Source organism: Elephas maximus, chromosome 1 (genome assembly GCF_024166365.1).
Source record: "Elephas maximus indicus isolate mEleMax1 chromosome 1, mEleMax1 primary haplotype, whole genome shotgun sequence".
In the NCBI taxonomy this organism is placed as follows: Eukaryota; Metazoa; Chordata; class Mammalia; order Proboscidea; family Elephantidae; genus Elephas; species Elephas maximus.
The window spans coordinates 18,618,179-18,639,265 of record NC_064819.1 but is presented as its reverse complement, the minus strand read 5'-3'; the positions used below and the strand labels follow the sequence as shown (position 1 = coordinate 18,639,265).

Here is a 21,087-nt window from a genome sequence, read left to right as displayed (position 1 = left end):
TGTTGTAAATAAGTGCAATATTTTAAGCAATATCTGGTAATATGCTTCACATCTCTTTTTCCTTAATTTAGATTATCAGTGTGTTCCACTGGTCTTTCCTTTTGCTTTATTCTAGTGACGCATTGATACATACTTAACCCTCTAGTGGCAAAAATGGTTTAGTGCACGCTGTCCTTGAAAAGGATGATCCCAGCTTGTTATACACCACTCTAAGGTCTATGAGGAGTCCTGGTGGCACAGTGGTGTTAAGAGCTGTGGCCGCTGACCAGAAAGGTCAGCAGTTTGAATCATCAGGAGCTCCTTGGAAACCCTATGGACAGTTCTACTCTGTCCTGTACGGTCACTATGAGTTGGAATTGACTGACAGCAATGGGTTGTTTTTTTGTTGTTTTTTTTTTTTTGGTTTAAGGTCTACGAAATGCTTTTGAATATCTCTACTTTTATGGGAAAATATTAAAATGTCAGTTCATAATTCTCCAGTATAGTATATTTATCATATCTGAATCATCCTAATCATTGGCTAAAAGTTCTTTTAAATTTAAGATAGCCAGCAAAAATTGTTAATACATTATTATAGCTAGTTACCCAGTTCATTGCAGGTCAACCTTATGGTATAATAAACTTGTTCTTTTTTTTGGTAATAAATGGATTTATACTACTTTTGTTGGAGCCTCTTTAAATATATCAAAGTGTATAACTATTTATAGACTGCCATATATGTATATATGTGTGTATGTATATATATTTGTATACTTGTTTGTAGAAGTCGAAGAGTAGTAGTGTTCTTAAAGTATTACCGAGATTTGTAGAAGACAGACCTGGAGGTCTGCTTCTGAAAGTCAGCCAGTGAAAGCCCTGTGGTTGACAATGGTCCAGTCTTCAGCCAATCATAGGGATGGTGCAGGACTGAGACCCTTCTGTTGTGCATGGGGTCTCCATGAGTCAGGGGCGACTCAACAGCAGCTAACAACAACAACCAAGATTTATATTATACTTTCGGGGTTATGACTATTATTGGCTACATCCATATATTTAGCAAAATCCAAATATTTGGCTATATCATATATTTGATAGTAAGTCCTCTTTTAGCAAAGCAGACCTCACCATAACATTTTTCTGGAATAGAACATTTAAAAAAAAGCCAAACCCATTGTTGTCAAGCGAATTCTCACTCATAGCAACCCTATAGGACAGAGTAGAACTGCCCCATAGGGTTTCCAAGGAGCAGCTGGTGGATTCTAACTGGTTAGCAGCCATAACACTTAACCAAAGGACATAGCCTGCTTTAAATTCAGAAATACTTCCTCTGTGCCTTTTTTGGGGCCCTGGTAGTGCAGAGGTTGCTAACCAAAGAAGGTCAGCAGTTCAAATCTACCAGTGGCTCCTTGGAAACCCTATGGGGCAGTTCTGCTCTGTCCTGTAGGGCTACTATGAGTCGAAATCAACTCAAAGGCAACGGGTTTAGGTTGTTGTTGTTAGGTGCTGTCGAGTTGGTTCCGACTCGTAGCAACCCTACGCACAACAGAACGAAACCCTGCCCAGTCCTGTGCCATCCTTACAATCGTTGTTATGCTTGAGCTCGTTGCAGCCACTGTGTCAATCCACCTCGTTGAGGGTCTGCCTCTTTTCCATTGACCCTGTATTCTGCCAAGCATGATGTCCTTTTCCAGGAACTGATCCCTCCTGGCAACATGTCCAAAGTATGTAAAACGCAATCTAGCCATCCTTGCCTCTAAGGAGCATTCTGGTTGTACTTCTTCCAAGACAGATTTGTTCGTTCTTTTGGCAGTCCATGGTATATTCAATATTCATTGCCAGCACAATTCAAAGGTGTCAACTCTTCTTCGGTCTTCCTTGTTCATTTTCCAGCTTTCACATGCATATGATGTGATTGAAAATACCATGGCTTGGGTCAGGCGCTCCTTAGTCTTCAGGGTGACGTCTTTGCCCTTCAACACTTTGAAGAGGTCCTTGGCAGCAGATTTGCCCAATGCAATGCGTGTTTTGATTTCTTGATTGCTGCTTCCATGGCTGTTGATTGTAGATCCGAGTAAAATGAAACCCTTAACAACTTCAGTCTTTTCTCCGTTTATCATGATGTTGCTCATTGGTCCAGTTGTGAGGATTTTTGTTTTCTTTATGTTGAGGTGTAATCCATACTGAAGGCTGTGGTCTTTGATCTTCATTATTCATTAGTAAGTGCTTCAGGTCCTTCACTTTCAGCAAGCAAGGTTGTGTCATCTGCATATCACAGGTTGTTAATGAGTCTTCCTCCGATCCTGATACCCAGTCCAGCTTCTCGTATTATTTGTTCAGCATACAGATTAAATAGGTATGGTGAAAGAATACAACCCTGACGCACACCTTTCCTGACTTTAAACCAATTAGTATTCCCTTGTTCTGTCTGAACAGCTGCCTCTTGGTCTATGTAAAGGCTCCTCATGAGCACAAATAAGTGTTCTGGAATTCCCATTCTTCGCAGTGTTACCCATAGTTTGTTATGATCCACACAGTCGGATGCCTTTGCATAGTCAATAAAACACAGGTAAACATCCTTCTGGTATTCTCTGCTTTCAGCCAGGATCCATCTGACATCAGCAATGATATCCCTGGTTCCACATCCTCTTCTGAAACCAGCCTGAATTTCTGGCAGTTCCCTGTCAATATACTGCTGCAGCTGTTTTTGAATGATCTTCAGCAAAATTTTCCTTGCGTGTGATGTTATCGATATCGTTCTATAATTTCCACATTTGGTTAGATCACCTTTCTTGGGAATAGGCATAAATATGGACCTCTTTCAGTCAGTTAGCCAGGAAGCTGTCTTCCATATTTCTTGGCATAGACGAGTGAGCCCCTCCAGCACTGTATCTGTTTGTTGAAACATCTCAATTGCTATTCCATCAGTTCCTGGATCCTTGTTTTTCGCCAATACCTTCAGAGCAGCTTGGACTTCTTCCTTTAGTACCATCGGTTCCTGATCATATGCCACCTCTTGAAATGGTTGAATATAGATTAATTTTTCTTTGGTATAATGACTCTGTGTATTCCTTCCATCTTCTTTTGATGCTTCCTGCATTGTTTAATATTTTCCCCATGGAATCCTTCACTATTGCAACTCAAGGCTTGAATTTTTTCTTCAGTTCTTTCACCTTGAGAAATGCTGAGCATGTTCTTCCCTTTTGGTTTTCCATTTCCAGCTCTTTGCACATGTCATAGTACTTTACTTTGTCTTTTTGAGAGGCCCTTTGAAATCTTCTGTTCAGTTCTTTTATTTCAACAATTCTTCCTTATGCTTGAGTAGCTTGACGCTCAAGAGCAAGTTTCAGGGTCTCCTCTGACATTCATCTTGGTCTTTTTTTTCTTTCCTGTCTTTTCAGTGACCTCTTGCTTTCTTCATGGATGATGTCCTTGATGTCATTCCACAACTCATCTGGTCTTCAGTCACTAGTGTTCAGTGTGTCAAATCTATTCTTGAGATGGTCTCTTAAATTCAGGTGGGATGTACTCAAGGTCATATTTTGGCTCTCATGGACTTGCTGTGATTTTCTTGTTTCAGCTTGAATGTGCATATGAGCAATTGATAGTCTGTTCCACAGTCGGCCCCTGGCCTTGTTCTGACTGATGATATTGAGCTTTTCCATCGTCTCTTTCCACAGATGTAGTCAGTTTGATTTCTGTGTGTTCCGTCTGGCAAGGTCCATGTGTATAGTCGCCGCTTATGTTGGTGAAAGAAGTTATTTGCAACGAAGAAGTCGTTGGTCTTGCAAAATTCTTTCATGTGATCTCCAGCATTGTTTCTGTCCCCAAGGTCATATTTCCCAACTACTGGCCCTTCTTCTTTGTTTCCAACTTTTGCATTCCATTTGCCAATAATTATCAATGCATCTTGATTGCATGTTCGTTCAATTTCAGACTGTAGCAGCTGATAAAAATCTTATATTTCTTCATCTTTGGCCCTAGTGGTTGGTGCGTAAATTTGAATAATAGTCGTATTAACTCATCTTCCTTGAAGGCGTATGGATATTATCCTAGCACTGACGGTGTTGTACTTCAGGATAGATCTTGAAACATTCTTTTTGAGGATGAATGCAACACCATTTCTCTTGAAGTTGTCATTCCCAGCATAGTAGACTATATGATTGTCCAATTCAAAATGGCCGATACCAGTCCATTTCAGCTCACTAATGCCTAGGATATCAAAGTTTGTGAGTTCTATTTCATTTTTGACGATTTCCAATTTTCCTAGATTCATACTTCGTACGTTACCCCCACGTGTCTGTCAGTTTGTCGTACTGTGGGGGCTTGTGTGTTGCTGTGATGCTGGAAGCTGTGCCACCGGTACTCAGATACCAGCAGGGTCACCGATGGAGGACAGGTTTCAGCTGAGCTTCCAGACTAAGACAGACTAGGAAGAAGGACCTGGCAGTCTACTTCTGAAAAGCATTAGCCAGTGAAAACCTTATGAATAGCGGCGGAACGGGTTTAGGGTGGATGCCTTATTTATTCAGTAAAAACCTCACGTCTTGAATATCAAGGTCAGAGTTCCTAAAAGTTGTTTTATCCCTTGTAAAGCTTGTAAAGGCTTTGTGTGTCTGCAACCCGTGAGAAATAGTGCTGACTCTCTTGTTGGGAAGTTAAATTTTATTTTGTATAAATATTTCATAAAGTCAGGTTTTACAGTGAGAATTATGTAAGAGATGCATAATGAGACCTTTTCAAATCCCTAAATTTATTGGTAGCATTATAGAATATAGTCTTTCTACTTTAAATACAGTCTGAAACCACAGCTAATTATGCCGTTTTATTCTTGAATATGTTCAAAACTTATGAATAGAACTCTTTCTTAGACCTGTGTAATTCTAAGAAGAGTGCAAGGAGTTGTAATTTGTATGATTCTTCGCTTTCTTTCACCAACAGTATTTACAAATAAAAACAATTTAAGTCTCTCAACTGTTAATTGAAGAAGATAATGATTAGAAAACAAAGCCACTTTCTTGAGTTGTAAATACCCACTAAATGCTAGGTTTGTGGTGCCCTCAGTAAGTGCCTAGGCAAAATTATGAACTATTCATATCATGGACCCTTTAGAATTGCTTTGGAATAGTAAAAAACTTTACTTTTCAATCCGTGAATACTGTCTGTGTACCCATAGTAAAACTATATAGCTAGATGTTAAAGAAAAAATAAATGGCATTTATTCCTAGGCTATTTTAGCAGCTTTTTCTTCTATTAAAAAAAAACCTGTTGCTGCTGAGTCGATTCCAACTCATAACGACCCTATAGGACAGAATAGAACTGCCCCATAGGGTTTCCAAGGAGCAGCTGGTGGATTCGAACTGCCGACCTTTTGGTTAGCAGCCATAGCCTGCTGTAGCTCTCAACCACTGCACCACCAGGGCTCCTTTTCTCCTATATGCTAAAATAATTACTATGTTGAAATCTGAGTATATATATAAAAACTTAATTCACATGAAATTTGCAAGATTGAAATTGGTGTTAAAGTCTACATGAATCATTTGTTTCATTGTTGTCATTTTATTTGCCCTCCTATTATGGATAGGTAAAATTTGAACAAGGTTCAGAATTCACAAGATTTAAAAGCTGTATGAAAAAAAAAAAGAGTTGCCATAGAGCCAATTCCAACTCATAGTAACCCCACTTGTGTCAGAGTAGATCTGTGCTCCATAGGGTTTTCAATGGCTGGGGGTTTTTTTGGAAGTAGATAACCAAGCCTTTCTTCCAAGACACCTCTGAGTAGACTCAGACCTCCAAGTGTTTGGTCAGCAGCCAAGCACGTTAACCATTTGCACCTCCCAGAGACTCCAAAAGCTATATAGGCTCCCTCTTAACCCTGTTCCCAGGCGCCCTTTTCACCTTCACAGAGGTAATCAAGGTTATCAGGTCTTTAAAATCTTTCCCAAGGTACTTGAAAATGGTCATTCTGTGTGCTATAATTTAATTATAAAACTAGTTGTTACTTTATATATGTATCATTGGAGTTAAGCTTGATTTTTCTTTATTCTCCACCTTACTATTTTTTAAAATTTCAGGTCTATAGAAAAATAAGTATCAAAAACTAAGCAAGAATAGTACCACCCACACACCCTTCACCTGCTTTCACCCGCGGTTAACATTCTGCCACATTTGCTTTCTCGCTCATAAGCTGAATTTTTAGCATCTGTGGTTCTGTTTGTTCCATGCTATGTTAATATATAAAAAGCACCAGAGAGGAAACCTGGAATATTGCTGAACGCAGAGATGGTGCCTCATATACTTTCAGTATAATTATGGGAATTAAATGCATATATAAGCACATACGTATGTATACTATATTTGGGTACTTAATAAGTGGGGTTTTTTCTAATAAAAGAAACCCTGTGTTTCATTTTTCCAAAATTCTAATTAATTTGGGCATGCAAACCTAGATGGTTCCTAAAGGTTTTAGAATACAAAAATGCCCAGTATCAGTTCTGGTGATTTCCACTAAGATTCCTAGATATGCTTAATACACTTCCAAAAAATTATATTCTATACTTTGACAGGGTGGAAAAGAAAGAACGAGCCCGGTTAAAAACAGTGAAATTCAATTCTAAAACAAGAGGAGATAAAGGGGTGAGTATATGAAATCTCTTATTTCTGGAAATTAATAGTTGGGCACAGCAGCCCTTTTTATAAATCTTGGTTGAACTATTATTATTAAAATGAGAAGGATTTTCATAAACTAACTATAAACAGCTCTCGCCATGGTGCTTTGCAATAGTAGATATTGAATTAAGCATTAATTTAAAGCACCTGTTTCACAGATCTTTCCAAATTATCAAAACTGTCTTTTGATATATTCTTAGCTATATACTCTTGGTCAAGGTTACTTTTTACAAATGAAATGAATTTAGCCTTTATTCAGAAGTTCAATTAGAAACTTATATCACTAGTTATAAATCATGATAGCTAATTTAATAATGAATCTTCTGAGAATATAGGCCAAAAAATGTCATTACCTAATAACTTTACAAGTTGCTGCAAGTGAATTCATGAAAAATGTTCTTGTTCTTGCCCCTCTTTATTCCTGATATAATTTGTTATTATGATCCATGTTTTAAATGTTTGAATCAATATGAATTTTTATTTGGAGGGGAATAGGGAAAGGGACCGTTGAAAGGAGCAGGCATATAAATAGTCAAGAAATATATCAAAATTCTTTTATATCTATTTTAGACATGTATCTGTTTTCATTTACTTGAAGCCCTTCTGCTCAGATCTAAAAAATTTTAAGTGCCAGTTGACGAGAAAGTTATTACACGTTTCACATTGTATACCATGTGTGTAATTTCCCAGTATCCCGAACTTTACTGCAGTGGACTCTCCTAGCAGTAAGCATACAGACAGACCTGCGCACATACTGTATTGAAATGCTGTTCGCAGTAATGGTTTTGGATTTTCAGGTTTTGTTTTTTTATTACAAGTCTTTTAATCCTCTCTCAAATGAATGTCTAAAGTTAACAAATAAATTTACTCTGTACATTTCTGATATCATTAAATATTCAAACTTAAAGCCTTAGAATCTAAAAGATAAAAATAGGATCCTTGATCAAAATTAAATTAAATCCGAGTAATGTATAATGCATTCGGTTATATTTTAGAACTGATAAATTCCTTTAAAATTAACTGTAGTTTTTAGAAAGTACAAAATTATATAGCGTGATCTGAAGCAATATCTTAAATAGAAATTTTTGTTGGGGGACAAATCCCAAGGAAATGCTCCGGATTTGCATTATGTGCAGTGCTTTTTGTGCTTGTTTTTTGTATGTCTTTAAAAATAATTTAGTAAGAGATCACTGTCAATGAACTGAAAAGAAGGTTGCATGTTATAACTTTTCTTTAATACTTAAGATGTTAACTGAATTAATGACATATTTAAACCTTTGACTTGTTTGTTGACTGTAACCAACTTTTACACAGTCACTGTGTTCTAACACAGCACCAAAAGTATGCATGATACCTAGTGGGGTGAAAATACGCTTGCCATTGATGTAGAGCTGCCTTTCCTGTCCTCAGTTCCCCTTTCCTGTCCTTACGTGGTGGTGTGTGAACTTTACTTCCACTGCAGACTTACAGCATTTCAGTTTCTCATTAATTTCTAACGTTTATTTGACTACTTTGAAATACTACCTTAGGAAAGTTATATATTTTGATACTTAATATTTGTATCATGAATTTGTGATAGCCCATTAGTATATTTATTATACTCTAAGTGTCTTACAACATAGCATTGTGACAAAAAAACAAGAAATAATTAAATACAGGTTTTGGGTTTTTTTTGTTTAATTTAGAGAAACTAGAGGTAGCATGTCTCTTCAGTTTTGTGTTTCCCATTTGTTGTCTTGTTTGCTTGTACTGTTTTCACTTTTAATAAATTCTTCATCTGGAGGATGTTAAATGTAATACAATTAATACATTTCCTGACTAACAATTCTTTCTATCCTGTATGGTGATCTCTTTATGATATTTCATTTGGCTAATTTCAAAAATACCAAGACTCAAAACATTTTAAGCTTCACGTTTCTTTTGGTTGTTTGCTGTGAAACTGACTCTGACCACTGTATACGCAGTAGGGGGGGATAAATAATCTCTTACAAAATCTATCATCAGTTTTATCAAATACCATGAAATTTATCACTAAGTTAAAACTCAGTGATCATGAAGGAAAAGATTTAGTTCTTCCCTAAAGTAGATGACAGTAAATTTTTCTCTAACAAAACTTAAATTTTCTTCTCTTCGTACTTTCTAAAGTTTAGATTCAAGCAAAAATTTTTATTCAAATAATGCTACTTGACAGTTTATAAAAATAGTGATAAGCTAGGCCCATACAACAAAAAAAGACTAAAAGAGCACACCAGCCCAGGGGCAAGGACTAGAAGGCAGGAGGAGCGGACAGGAAAGCTGTTAATAGGGAACCCAGGGTCGAGAAGGGAGAGTGCTGACGTGTTGTGGGGTTGTTAACCAGTGTCAAAAGACAGTATGTATACTAACTGTTTAATGAGAAACTAGTTTGTTCTATAAACCTTCACCTAAAGTACAATTAAAAAAAAAAAGTTGTAAGTCCAGATTTCTCCACAATATGTTTTTCTCATCCACTGAATTGTTAACTTCTGCTTAACCCAGACCCACCCAGTGCCGTCGAGTCGATTCCGACTCACAGCGACCCTATAGGACAGAGTAGAACCGCCCCATCAGAGTTATTTATCTGGTTCTCTAAAGCCTTGAAAATTTAAGACTGAAATCAAGACAATCTACTTGGCTTATGAACTTATTAATCCTGAATTATTGATAAGAAAAGGTAGTAGTAGAAATTTAACTTTGTTTTTATTAAGATCATTACCAAAATAAATTCAGGTCATTGAATTTGAGTGAAAAGTCTATTTAATCTAGTTCAACATCTTCATCAGCTAGAATCACATGCTTAAAAATAGACACACGCCAGAAACATGCTTTATGGTCTTAATATGCTTCAACTAGTAGTAACATCTTATGATTTAAATAAACTCAAGAAAAGTCAGAACAAAATTTCTATCTTTTATATTGTTCCTCTTCCAGAAAAAAAAAAAATAATAATTCCCAGTGTTACCAGTATTACTGGTAGATAAGGCCATTTCTTTCAAGACATGAATGCCTGTGACAGAGAGGTATTACAAAAGAAGCTTTTTCATGGCCTCCTCATTCTTTGTGCTACATGCCCTTATATCTGTGAATACACAAATAGGACATTCAAGAAGGGGAAAAAAGTTGTTTCTAACATCTGTGCAATAAAAAAAAGAACATCAAATCAGTTGCTCACCTCCTCATAATAGTTATGTAAACTATTAACACCTGCCTTTGTAGCTTCTATGGGCATCAATTTTTAGTTTCTTACTTAGGACGTGATACCAATGGATGTAGGGATAGATAGACAAATAAAATATTATAAATACAGTGGCACTTAAAGACAAGTTAATCAGTTGGGATAGCATGCAAGTTGGCCAGGACAGCTGTGGTTCCCGATTTCTTGGCTTGGATGGCATCAATAAATCTGTGCCTGAATTCCGTATGCTTGATGGACCTCCCAGTTTTTATTTTCTGATTCATGCTGTCGGCATTTAGTTAACATATTTTTTCCTTTTCCAAAAATAAGCTTGCTTTTGAATATTCAGCACTAAAAATTTTCACATAATTGTTTTCTTTTCTAATGATGGCTTTTTTGTGAGTTCATTGGAACCACACAAACACACAGAAAAAAATTGCTCAAACCAAAGGAACATGAAGAGTACGTATAACCTAATGCCTAAAAACAATTTTGAGCAACCAGGGTAACATTTAAAGTAACTTTTCCTATAGAGCACCTGGTACCTAGATATTTTTCTAAAAATAATGGATTAGTAGAAATAAATGTTAACTTGGTTTGTACTATAATAATAGCTAATCTTATTTACTCTTGTCTTTTTTGTCAAGTAGCACTTAATCCTTATTTTTAGGTATAACTAAATTACACTCTTTAAATTTTTTAATATTTTCAGTTGTAAAATGTTAGAGACGTTTATACAAAAGTCAGAAATACACTTTATATATGATTAAAGTAAAATTCATATACAAACTGCACACTGTGGTCACAGGAGTCAGCTTCCACAGAGCTGCTAGTCTGGGCCTTTGTACACACAGACAGTAGACATCCCTTTGTTTTGCCCCTCCTTCTCTTCTTCAGCAGTCATTCAATGACAAGCGTAAAAAGAACCTCTTTTCCCGAAAATTTCCCTTCTACAAGAACAAGGACCAGAGTGAGCAGGAAACAAGTGATGCTGACCGTAAGTATGTGGATCCAGCGGCCAACTGAGAATAAATGTAGAGGGACCTACTGCCCTGCAGTTGGTTGTTACCATGGAGACAGTTTCAAGAGCTGCAACAGGTTACTGATTGTCTTAGCAAGGGGCAACTTAAAAGGCATACATTAGTTTGTATGCCAATCTTAACTCTTTCTGGCATCTTAGGAATTCTTAAGTAAACAGTACTTTTAAGTTAATATGTTTAAAATAGAATTCTCTGATGTGAGGACTTTCAGGAGAAATGCTTACCATTTATACTCTCAAAGAATATTTTAGAGAGAAAACATGGCCATCTCAGAAGCTGCTCATACTTTCTAGGTGTAGCATTGCCAGTCTTTGATACTAGATCATCTGGAATCATTACAGTTTATTCTATTTGTTATTATATATGCAGACAATCTGAATTTACTTCTAAAATACCAAGAAATAGTCTCAAATTCTGATTCTCTACCCTAGTCAGCCTCTAAGATAAAACAAGCTCCTTCCATTCTAGCAGCAGGTTGCATTTAGCTGCTAGCTCATTTCAGGCTTTGAAAAAATCTACAAAAATACTCTAAGATATGTGCACCTGTAATGGTCTTGGAACTGTCTCTTATTGTAGCAACAGTTTTATACATTACTGACAACTATTTTCTTTGATTATCTTTTTATTGCTTGCTCTCTGGGGACTACTCTCTACAGGAGATCCCTGACGACATGGGATCAAAAGGCCTGAGTAAGTGATCAAAATACTCCCAAGTTGTTTTTTAACCTCCATCTACAGACCTGCATTTTTCAGGCACATTTTGAGAATCATGGTAGTGCTCTTCTGTAATGAGGAGGTGTATGATTTAGGTTGCCTTTAGACTTTTCATGTTAATGACATGCTTGGGGTTTTTATTTCTGTAATACACACCTTTTGTTTTTCTTATGCTCCATTTTTCACGTGTCACATAAAAAACTCATCATTACATTTTCCTTTCTGTAATTTTTACGACAGTTACTTTTGCTAGGGATATTTTTAATATAAAATTTTTGAAATAGTTCTTGAAAATAGTACTACCTACACGTGGAAAACGTTAAATTGGAAAATGTGTTATATATATTTTTAAAACAATAAAGTACTAACTGCTGTTGTTATTAAAATATGAAAATAGTGCTTCTTTGCAGCTTTAATCCCCCCCTTTATTTTCAAATCACCTAAATTCTGTGTTAGTAAAGCATTGCTCTAATGGAGAAGTAGAAAACAGCAGATCTTAAATATCAAACAAGAAGAATTGCGGACCTCAAGTTCTAATAGCAATCTGTTTAAGGGGAAAAAATGTGTCTCTCTTTTCTTAAAGAGGTTATAGGCTATGAGAAGAATTACAAGAAATACTATCCTGTGTTTTTCCTTTAATCAAGATGATGTCTCTCTTTTATTTTTTTTGTTCATATTTAATTTTCTAGCCAGTATTTAGTCTTAATATAAAACTTGGTCCAGAATCTGCTGTAGAGGAGGCACTCGATAAGTGTTAGAATGAATGAAGCAAAAATTCATTTTAGTAAACAAAATTTTAAAGATACATATTTTCAAGTTGCTCAAATGTGAAACTTTACCAGGTATCTTGGCTGAAATAATAAAATTTGCTAAGTGTCTTTAGATAATAGTGACTCAAAGTCATCTTTTAGGCTAAAATTTTTTTCTGGATGTTTCTTTCCATTTTGATTATTAAACATTTGAAAAACATTTCTTTGTAATTCATTAATCATTAAGGATATAGCTAATATTAACTTCGTAAGATTACGGGAGTAAACACTGAATTTCACAGAAGATTTTTTTCCTGACATATGCTAACTTTATACTGAAATTTTAATCTTAAGCATAGATACATGACTCTTATTTCAACCTTAAGTATTAAAAGTTTGTATTAGATTGAAGGCCATAAGCTCTATGGAGAATTATTTCTGTTAGACACATTGTTATTTTGCATGTGCCTCTTAAGGACTTGACGCCGGTCACTCATTTCCCATTACTAGTGATGCTTTTTTTTTTTTTTTTTTTACATCTCTTATATTTGGGAAAAATTATCAGTGAAAATTTTCGAAACTGAAAAATATTTCCACAGATTGTTAATGCTATAGAATTCATTTTGACATCAGTAACATATTTTAGAAGCGGTATGGATTAGCAAACGGACCCACAGTTTTTATTAGCAATTGAGTCAACAGAGACCTATGGAAAAATTATAGAAAAAGGAACTAGATGAAGAATTTTGATAAAGTTTTATAACATATTGATATTGTTATGGTGGCTAATAATTGGATACTGACTATACCTTAAGCACACTGTATTTTCACCTCTGGTTGGGACTTGAGAAGAGAAACAAGATGAGAAATTATAACTGATTACCAAACTGTCATTTTTTAAAAAGATACGATTTTCTGGACAGTGACCTAGGAACCCTGGAATGATAGGCATCTGTGCTTCGTCTCATAGGAACTGAAAGAATTTATTCACCTAGTAACTTGATGATCAGATCAAGAAGATTTTATTGGAAAATGTTGAGAGAGAGAGAAAAATATCAGTAAAATTCTAAAATTGGATATAATGGAGGTTATGACACAAAACAGATGACTAACAGTGGTAAGGTACCCATTACTATACAATAGAATAAAACTGAGAAAGGTAGATCAAGGATATTTTATTACTTGTGGCCTCCATTATCTCTATTGTAAGTTAAGAACATAGGGAATAAACTAAGCAAAATCCCTTGAGATTTTAATACAGGAAAATAAATATGACCTGATGTAGGCATTCAGTCCTGTTTACTGGAGCAGGACTCATGAAGAGACTGAGACTAGAAGGGTGAATTATTCCAGAGAAAAACAAACCTGTTGGAAAGACGAGGAATAACACTGAATGTCAAGAATGATGTACATCTTCACATGAATTCACATACCTTATGAAAAATAGGATATTTAATTGAAGAGCAGCAAGAAAAACAGTATACCATGGGATACTTTTCAATGGCATAAATTCAGTGGTTCTTTATTCTAAAAGGAGCCCTGGCGGCACAGTGGTTAACAGTTGGCTGCTGAACAAAAGGTCAGCAGTTCGAATCCACCAGCCACTCCTTGGAAACACTATGGGGCAGCTCTACTCTGTCCTGTAGGGCCACTGTGAGTTGGAATCAACTTGACAGCAACAGATTTGGTTTGGTTTGGTTTATTCTGAAAAGAAGAGGGTCAAATAAATTAATTGATTTGCTCTATTGACAGTAGAGGAAACAATGAAATAATTGCTTTTTCAAACTTAATTTTGACTAACAGAGAACTAATTAGAGTATAATGGAACTCTGGGAGAATGCAACTAAATTATCGTAGTTTGTGAAAAAACTGGAAATAGAAACCTGTGCAGATTCTAAGCGATTTTGAAAAACCTCAAGGTAGAGGGAAGGCGGACTGAGTAAGAGTCCTTTAACAGAGACTAAAAGGAAATATAGCTCATGATGTTACACGCACATTACAGGCTCGAGCCTCCTGCCGCAAAGCCAATACTGAGACAGGAGGAGGTAAGCAGTAAGAGGGCTTTATTGAATACCGGTATTCAAGAGACGGGGTGGGGGTTAGATTTCTCCCAAATTCTGTCTGCCTTAAAGGGTTGATGGGAGGGTTTTACATGGGGAGGATCACAGTTACCTAGTGTTTTGAGCACGTAGTCCACAGATGGTCTTATACATCACAAAACAACTATTAAAAAAACTCTATTAAACTAGAGATATGTATATCAGGCATCCAGACTGTAATCAGTATATTTGTAACAGGCTGAAAAACACACATAAGAATCTCTTGGCTAGTGGAACTGTTTTGCCAGTTCCACTGTGGCTGAGATAGGGAGAAGAAAGTAAGTTGCAGATTAAAGATGCCGGAGAGCCTTCTTGTCGGTTTGCAGGCTGAAGGCCATTTCTCAAGAGAACAAAAAAAGAGGAAAGACCAGGGCCACAGGAGTTGAGAGAGCTCTGCACCCCTTTGGAAGAGACTGGTGTAGCTGGTGCAATAAAAAATGTTTAGAGATTACTTGGAGCATCATTATGGCGTTCGTCATGTCAAGCTCTCGATCACCTATTGTGAATAGGGGAAAACATGTTGTAAGGTATTAGGGTATTTGTTATGTTTTAAGAGTAGAACTGGCTTCTCAGCTGTATTTTGAACACAGCCTGCACCATTTTCTAAGGACTAGAGATTAATCACAGCTTATACAGCTATACTAGAACAAATGAGAAAATATATTCTAATATTAAACACTAAAGAAAATGCCTTTTTGCAACTTCAATGAGGGGACATATAAGGGTGGTGGTTGTTGTTAGGTGCCGTCGAGTCAGTTCCGACTCTTAGCGACCCTGTGCACAACAGGACGAAACACTGCCTGGTCCTGTGCCATCCTTACAATCATTGTTACGCTTGAGCTCATTGTTGCAGCCACTGTGTCAATCCACCTCGTTGAGGATCTTCCCCTTTTCCGTTGACCCTGTGCTCTGCCAAGCGTGATGTCCTTCTCCAGGGATTGATCCCTCCTGACAACATGTCCAAAGCATGTAAGACGCAGTCTCACCACCCTTGCCTCTAAGGAGCATTCTGGCTGTGATTCTTTTAAGACAGATTTGTTCGTTCTTTTGGCAGTCTATGGTATAGTCAATATTTTTCACCAACACCACAATTCAAAGGTGTCAACTCTTCTTTGGTCTTCCTTATTCATTGTCCAGCTTTCACATGCATATGATGTGATTGAAAATACCATGGCTTGGGTCAGGCGCCCCTTAGTCTTCAAGGTGACATCTTTGCTCTTCAACACTTTAAGAGGTCCTTTTCAGCAGATTTACTCAATGCAATGCGTCTTTTGATTTCTTGACTGCTGCTTCCATGGCTGTTGATTGTGGATCCAAGTAAGGTGAAACCCTTGACAACTTCAATCTTTTCCCCGTTTATCGTGATGTTGCTTATTGGTCCAGTTGCGAGGATTTTTGTTTTATGTTGAGGTGTAATCCATAGTGAAGACTGTGGTCTTCGATCTTCATTAGTAAGCGCTTCAAGTCCTCTTCACTTTCAGCAAGGAAGGCTGTGTCATCTGCGTAATGCAAGTTGTTAATGAGTCTTCCTCCAATCCTGATGCCCAGTCCAGCTTCTCATATTATTCGTTCAGCATACGGATTAAATAGGTATGGTGAAAGAATACAACCCTGACACACACCTTTCCTGACTTTAAACCAATCAGTATCCCCTTGTTCTGTCCGAACAACTGCCTCTTGATCTATGTAAAGGCTCCTCATGAGTACAATTAAGTGTTCTGGAATTCCCATTCTTCGCAATGTTATCCATAGTTTGTTATGATCCACACAGTCGAGTGCATTTGCATAGTCAATAAAACACAGGTAAACATCCTTCTGGTATTCTCTGCTTTCAGCCAGGATCCATCTGACATCAGCAGTGGTATCCCTGGTGGACATATAAGGGTACTCCAGTGAAATCATAACGTATGGTTTCAGACAGAGTTTGTGCCTGTCTTTTATATGCAGTTTGTCAATTTTTACCACTTCCTGTTTTGTGGAACATCTCAAAACTTCCTCAGGTATAATAGGTCTCCTTTTATATTATCTCTTTTCTCTTCATCTTAAAATCTTATTTAAGCAGAGTTATACAGAGCTCTTACGTGCCAAAATGAGACTATTTCATTTGTGTTAAGATGTAACAGTAGTAGTATTCCTTGGTATTCATGACGTAATAATATTTAGGGAACACAGAGAAGAGATGTGATACATTTTGTGAGGAAGCATGTGTGAGTAGAAAGATGACACTTGGTTAGAGAGATTTGAAATAGCTGTGGTTGCCAAACATCATAAAATTAAAAATTTGAAGAATATATTTGTACCATGTATGTCAAAGGGATCTGTCCTGGATGGGGTTCCTTGAGCTTCTTGGATGGATATCTTCTCGTCTTCCAAGATATTAGGGAAGTTTTCTGCCAGCAAAGCTACAACAGTTCTCTCTGTGGTTTTGTTTTTATTTTTCCTACTCCTTTTCTGCAATAATGATCACATGTAAATTGTTGCTATCAATAGCGTCTCACATAATTCTTGGCTTTCTTCATTTTTCTTCTTTTTTCTGATCATCCCTCAAGCATATCAGTGTCAGTGGCTTTGTCCTCTATTTTGCTAACTGTCCTCCATTGATTCACTTCTGCTCTTATGTCCTATGAAGTTGTGTGAAATTTTATTGTTAATCTTGATTTCTAGTGACTGTTTTCATATGGTTTCTGGTTGTCTATTTTGTGATTTTGTTCTTGTGTTGTTTTCCTGAATTCTTCTAGGGCTTTGTGCTTTTCTTGATTTTGTCTGTATTTTCCTTGTTTTTGTCTGTGTTTTCCTTGATATCTTGGAGAACCCTATATTTAAGTCTTTCAGATTCTTTATCAGGTAGTTCCATTGTCATTTCTTCCTCAGGAAGGTTTTCTGATTCTTCATTTTGGTCACTTGCTGGAGCCATCTTGTCCTGCTTCTTTATATAATTTGATACTGTCTGTTGTCTCTGAGGCATTAAGGTATTACAATATTTATTTATTAATTGTATGTTTGCTGCATTGTGATTTTTTGTTTTGATATACCCAGGCAGACAGGGTGTGCATACTACTCTGATCCCTAGCGTGGTCACACTGGAGCACTCACTCAGTCTGGGTGAGTGAGGCAGCAGGTGAGTGTATGGGTGCAGGCCTCTGTTCGCCGGTCTTACAGGGCAGCCAAGGGCAGGTTGGGCAGGCATTGGCTGCTGTGTGTTGTCATTCCAATGGCGCAGAAGTGGGCATTGGCACTTGTCCAGTGGATGGGGTGGTAGGAGTGGCCCTGTCACACTTCCCACCAGGTTGGGGGAAGGAGGGGGTTGAGTGTTGGGCAAGTGCACAGGCACAGTCACACTGGCATCACCTCTCACTGGGACGTGTGGGGGAATGAATGATGGGCAGGCTCGTGTGTGGTATGTTGGCACTGCCTCTTACCAGGTCGGATGGGTGGAAGGGTGAGCACTGGCCAGGCGCACTCGCACTGGTGCCGCTGCTTGCTGGGCTGGGTGGGGCGGGGGTTGAGCGACAGGCAGGTGCAGGTGCAAGCGTGGTTGCAGGTGCCACCCCTCATTGGGCCGGGTGGGGAGGGGGGTGAGTGACGGGCAGTGACACTGGCGCCACCTCCACAGGATCAAGTGGAGGGGGTGAGCAACGGCCAGCCATGCAGCCTCTTCCTCTGACCAGGTCGGATGAGTGACAGTCGGGCACATATATGGTGGCACTGGCACCACCTACCACCAGGTCAGGTGGGAATGAGCAATAGGTGGGCTCAAGCACAGTCACAGTGACGCTGACCTTCAGTGGGTCAGGTGAAGGAGAGGTGAGCGGTGGGCAGGCACACGGTTGTGCGTTCGCCGCCTCACCAGGAGTGGGGTAGGGGATGCTAGTCTTAGGATCCCTAGTCAGGCAGGGTGGTCACGGCATGGGACCCTCCTCCACCTCCAGTCAAGAGGGAGGGAGAGTGCCCCTCTCCTGCCGACTGTCATGGGTCCCCAGGTACATCCTATCTGCTTCACCCAGTGGTCGGGGCCTGCCCCCAGCCAAGTGCAAGAAGGGGGTGGGACGCCCGGAGTCCTAGCGGGTAGGTGACCTCCCAGCAGCATTCTGCAGATCTGCCACCTTGTACACACCACTCGGCCCGGTATTCTAGGGCTGCCATTTGTGAGTATACCTTACTCTGGTTCCTGGCTCCCTCCCTGCTGTGTGGGCATTATGATCTCTGTATATTTTACCCTCCTTTCTGAGTTTTTCTTCCTTGGATCTGGTTGATGATCCACTCGCATTGCCTCCCTCCAGGTGTTTCTATATAGTTTGTCTCTAGTTGGAGGTGCCATGCTATTGATTTCCTGTATTCTTCCGCTGGGGTCACTACTTGCTTTGTCTCAAGGTGGCTACACTGTGCCGGGATGGCTGGCAGAGTCTCTCCACTCTGTGTCACTCCTTATTCGCCACATTCATTCAGTTTCTTCTTCCAGTTGGTGTTCGACTCGGCTCTGTATCCTTCCTTTTTAATGTTCATGGTTCCAGCATTGTCATCTGCGTCTGTTTCACTTGGTTTCTCTTTGCTATAAAGGGATGGTATGGTGCATCAGACTAAGCTGCTGTCTTGGCGCCATCCACCCTTCCCATGTATGTCAAAAAGATAATATCCTTACACTATAAATTTCCGATAGATCAGTAATAAACAGACTAATTCTCCATCAGAAAATTAGACAAAAGATCGGACGGAGTGCTCAAAAGATAAGCAAATGAAATAAGCATATATATATGTGTTTAATGTCCCTAGCGATCAATAAACAAAATGGTAGTTTGTTTTATCCATCTTCTCGGAAGACTTTTCTTACAAAGGAATGGAAAAAATAGTACAACCTTTCTGGAAAAGCATATCTTTTGACCCCACTAATTCCTCCTCACGGAGCCCTGCTAGCACAGTGGTTAACCACTGAGCTGCCAACTGAAAGGTCAGCAGTTCAAACCTACCAGCCACTCCACGGGAGAAAGATGTGGCACTGCGTCCTTAAAGATTACAGCCTGGAAAACTCTATGGGGCAGTTCTACCTGTCCTGTAGGGTCGCTCTGAGTCAGAATTCACTCAACAGCACACAACAGTTCCTCCTCAAGGAGCCCTGGTGGCACAGTGGCTAAGCACTCGGCTGCCAACTAAAGGGTGGGCAGTTCAAACCCACCAGCCACTCCATGGGAGAAAGATGTGGCAGCCTGCTTCTGTAGAGATTTACAACCTTGGAAACCGTATGGGCAGTGCTCCTCTGTCGTATAGGGTTGCTGAGTTGGAATCAACTCAGTGGCACACAACAGTTCCCCCTCAGGGAATTTTTCCTGAGAAAGTAATCAGAGATGCAGATAGAAGTTTCTATAGTAGGATGTTCATTTTAATATTATTCAGAAACAAAATTGAAACCCATCTAAATGTCTTATAGTTAAGGAATGCTTAATGAAGTATGATTAATACATACTTTATAATATTATACACGTGGCCATTGAAAAATCATATCGAAAAATAATGATATGGAAAAATGTTCACAATGTAAGTGAAAAAATATGAAACTGTATATTGTCTCCAATTTATAAACATCTGTACATGCATAGGAAGAGGAATAAAAGGAGATGCACTTTGTTTTCTTTATTTTCTGACATTTCAGTAATGAACTTTTTGATAAGTCAACTTTTTTAGTGAAGTATTACGTACAGAGAAGTACACAGCTCTGTTAACCCTAAGTGTGTAGCCTGATTAATTTTCACAAAGCTGTGGTTACCTGTATAATCAGCACCCAGATCAATAATGAGGACATTTCTTGCCAGCACCTCAGAAGCTCTTCTGCCCCCTCCCAATCACACAACCCAAAGGGTGGACCTATCCTGACCTGGAATAGCATAGTAATTTTGTTCTTGAACTTTATATAAATAGACTCATAGAGTTTAGCTTCTTTCACTCAGTGTTATGTTTGAGATTGATGCCAGATGTTGCATGTAGCAGTGGCTTGTTCTCTCAGTGCTGCAATAATACAACACTGTATAAATATTTGTTGTTGTTGTTGTTAGGTGCCATCGAGTCGGTTCCGACTCATAGTGACCCCATGTACAGTAGAATGAAACACTGCCTGGTCCTGCGCCATCTTCACAGTCATTGTTATGCTTAAGCCCATTGTCGTAGCCGCTGTGTCAGTCTGTCTCATTAAGGGTCTTTCTCTTTTTCTCTGACCCTCTGCTTTATCAAGCATAATGTCTTTCTCCAGGGACTGATCCCTCCTGACAGCATGTCCAAAGTATGTGAGACGTAGTCTCACCATCCTTGCTTCTTAGGAGCATCTTGGTTGTATTTCTTCTGAGACGTATTTGTTCGTTCTTTTGACAGTCCATGGTATATTCAGTATTCTTCTCCAACACAAGTCAAAGGCATTAGTTCATCTTTGGTCTTCCTTAGTCATCATCCAGCTTTCACATTCTTAGGAGGCAATTGAAAACACCATGGCTTGGGTCAGGTGCACCTTTGTCTTCAAGGTGACATCTTTGCTTTTCAACACTTTAAAGAGATCTTTTGCTGCAGATTTGCCCATTGCGATGCATCTTTTGATTTCTTGACTGCGGCTTCCATGGGTGTTGATTGTGGATCCAAGTAAAATAAAATCCTTGACACTTCAATCT

The 21,087-nt window shown here is 38.5% G+C and overlaps 1 protein-coding gene across 8 annotated transcripts in view; it reads left to right on the top strand.

The window, feature by feature from the left end:
• Positions 1 to 21,087, top strand: part of DLG1 (discs large MAGUK scaffold protein 1) — a 271,624-nt gene that overhangs the window by 215,544 nt on the left and 34,993 nt on the right. For 3 of the 8 annotated variants that reach the window (XM_049879841.1, XM_049879832.1, XM_049879805.1), the window contains 2 exons: positions 6,543 to 6,612; positions 11,535 to 11,568. In XM_049879841.1, the coding sequence (XP_049735798.1) occupies positions 6,543 to 6,612; positions 11,535 to 11,568 (104 nt within the window). Of the gene's footprint in view, positions 1 to 6,542; positions 6,613 to 10,735; positions 10,836 to 11,534; positions 11,569 to 21,087 lie in introns of all 8 variants that reach the window. The other 5 variants (XM_049879784.1, XM_049879814.1, XM_049879774.1 and 2 more) reach the window with 2 other exon arrangements.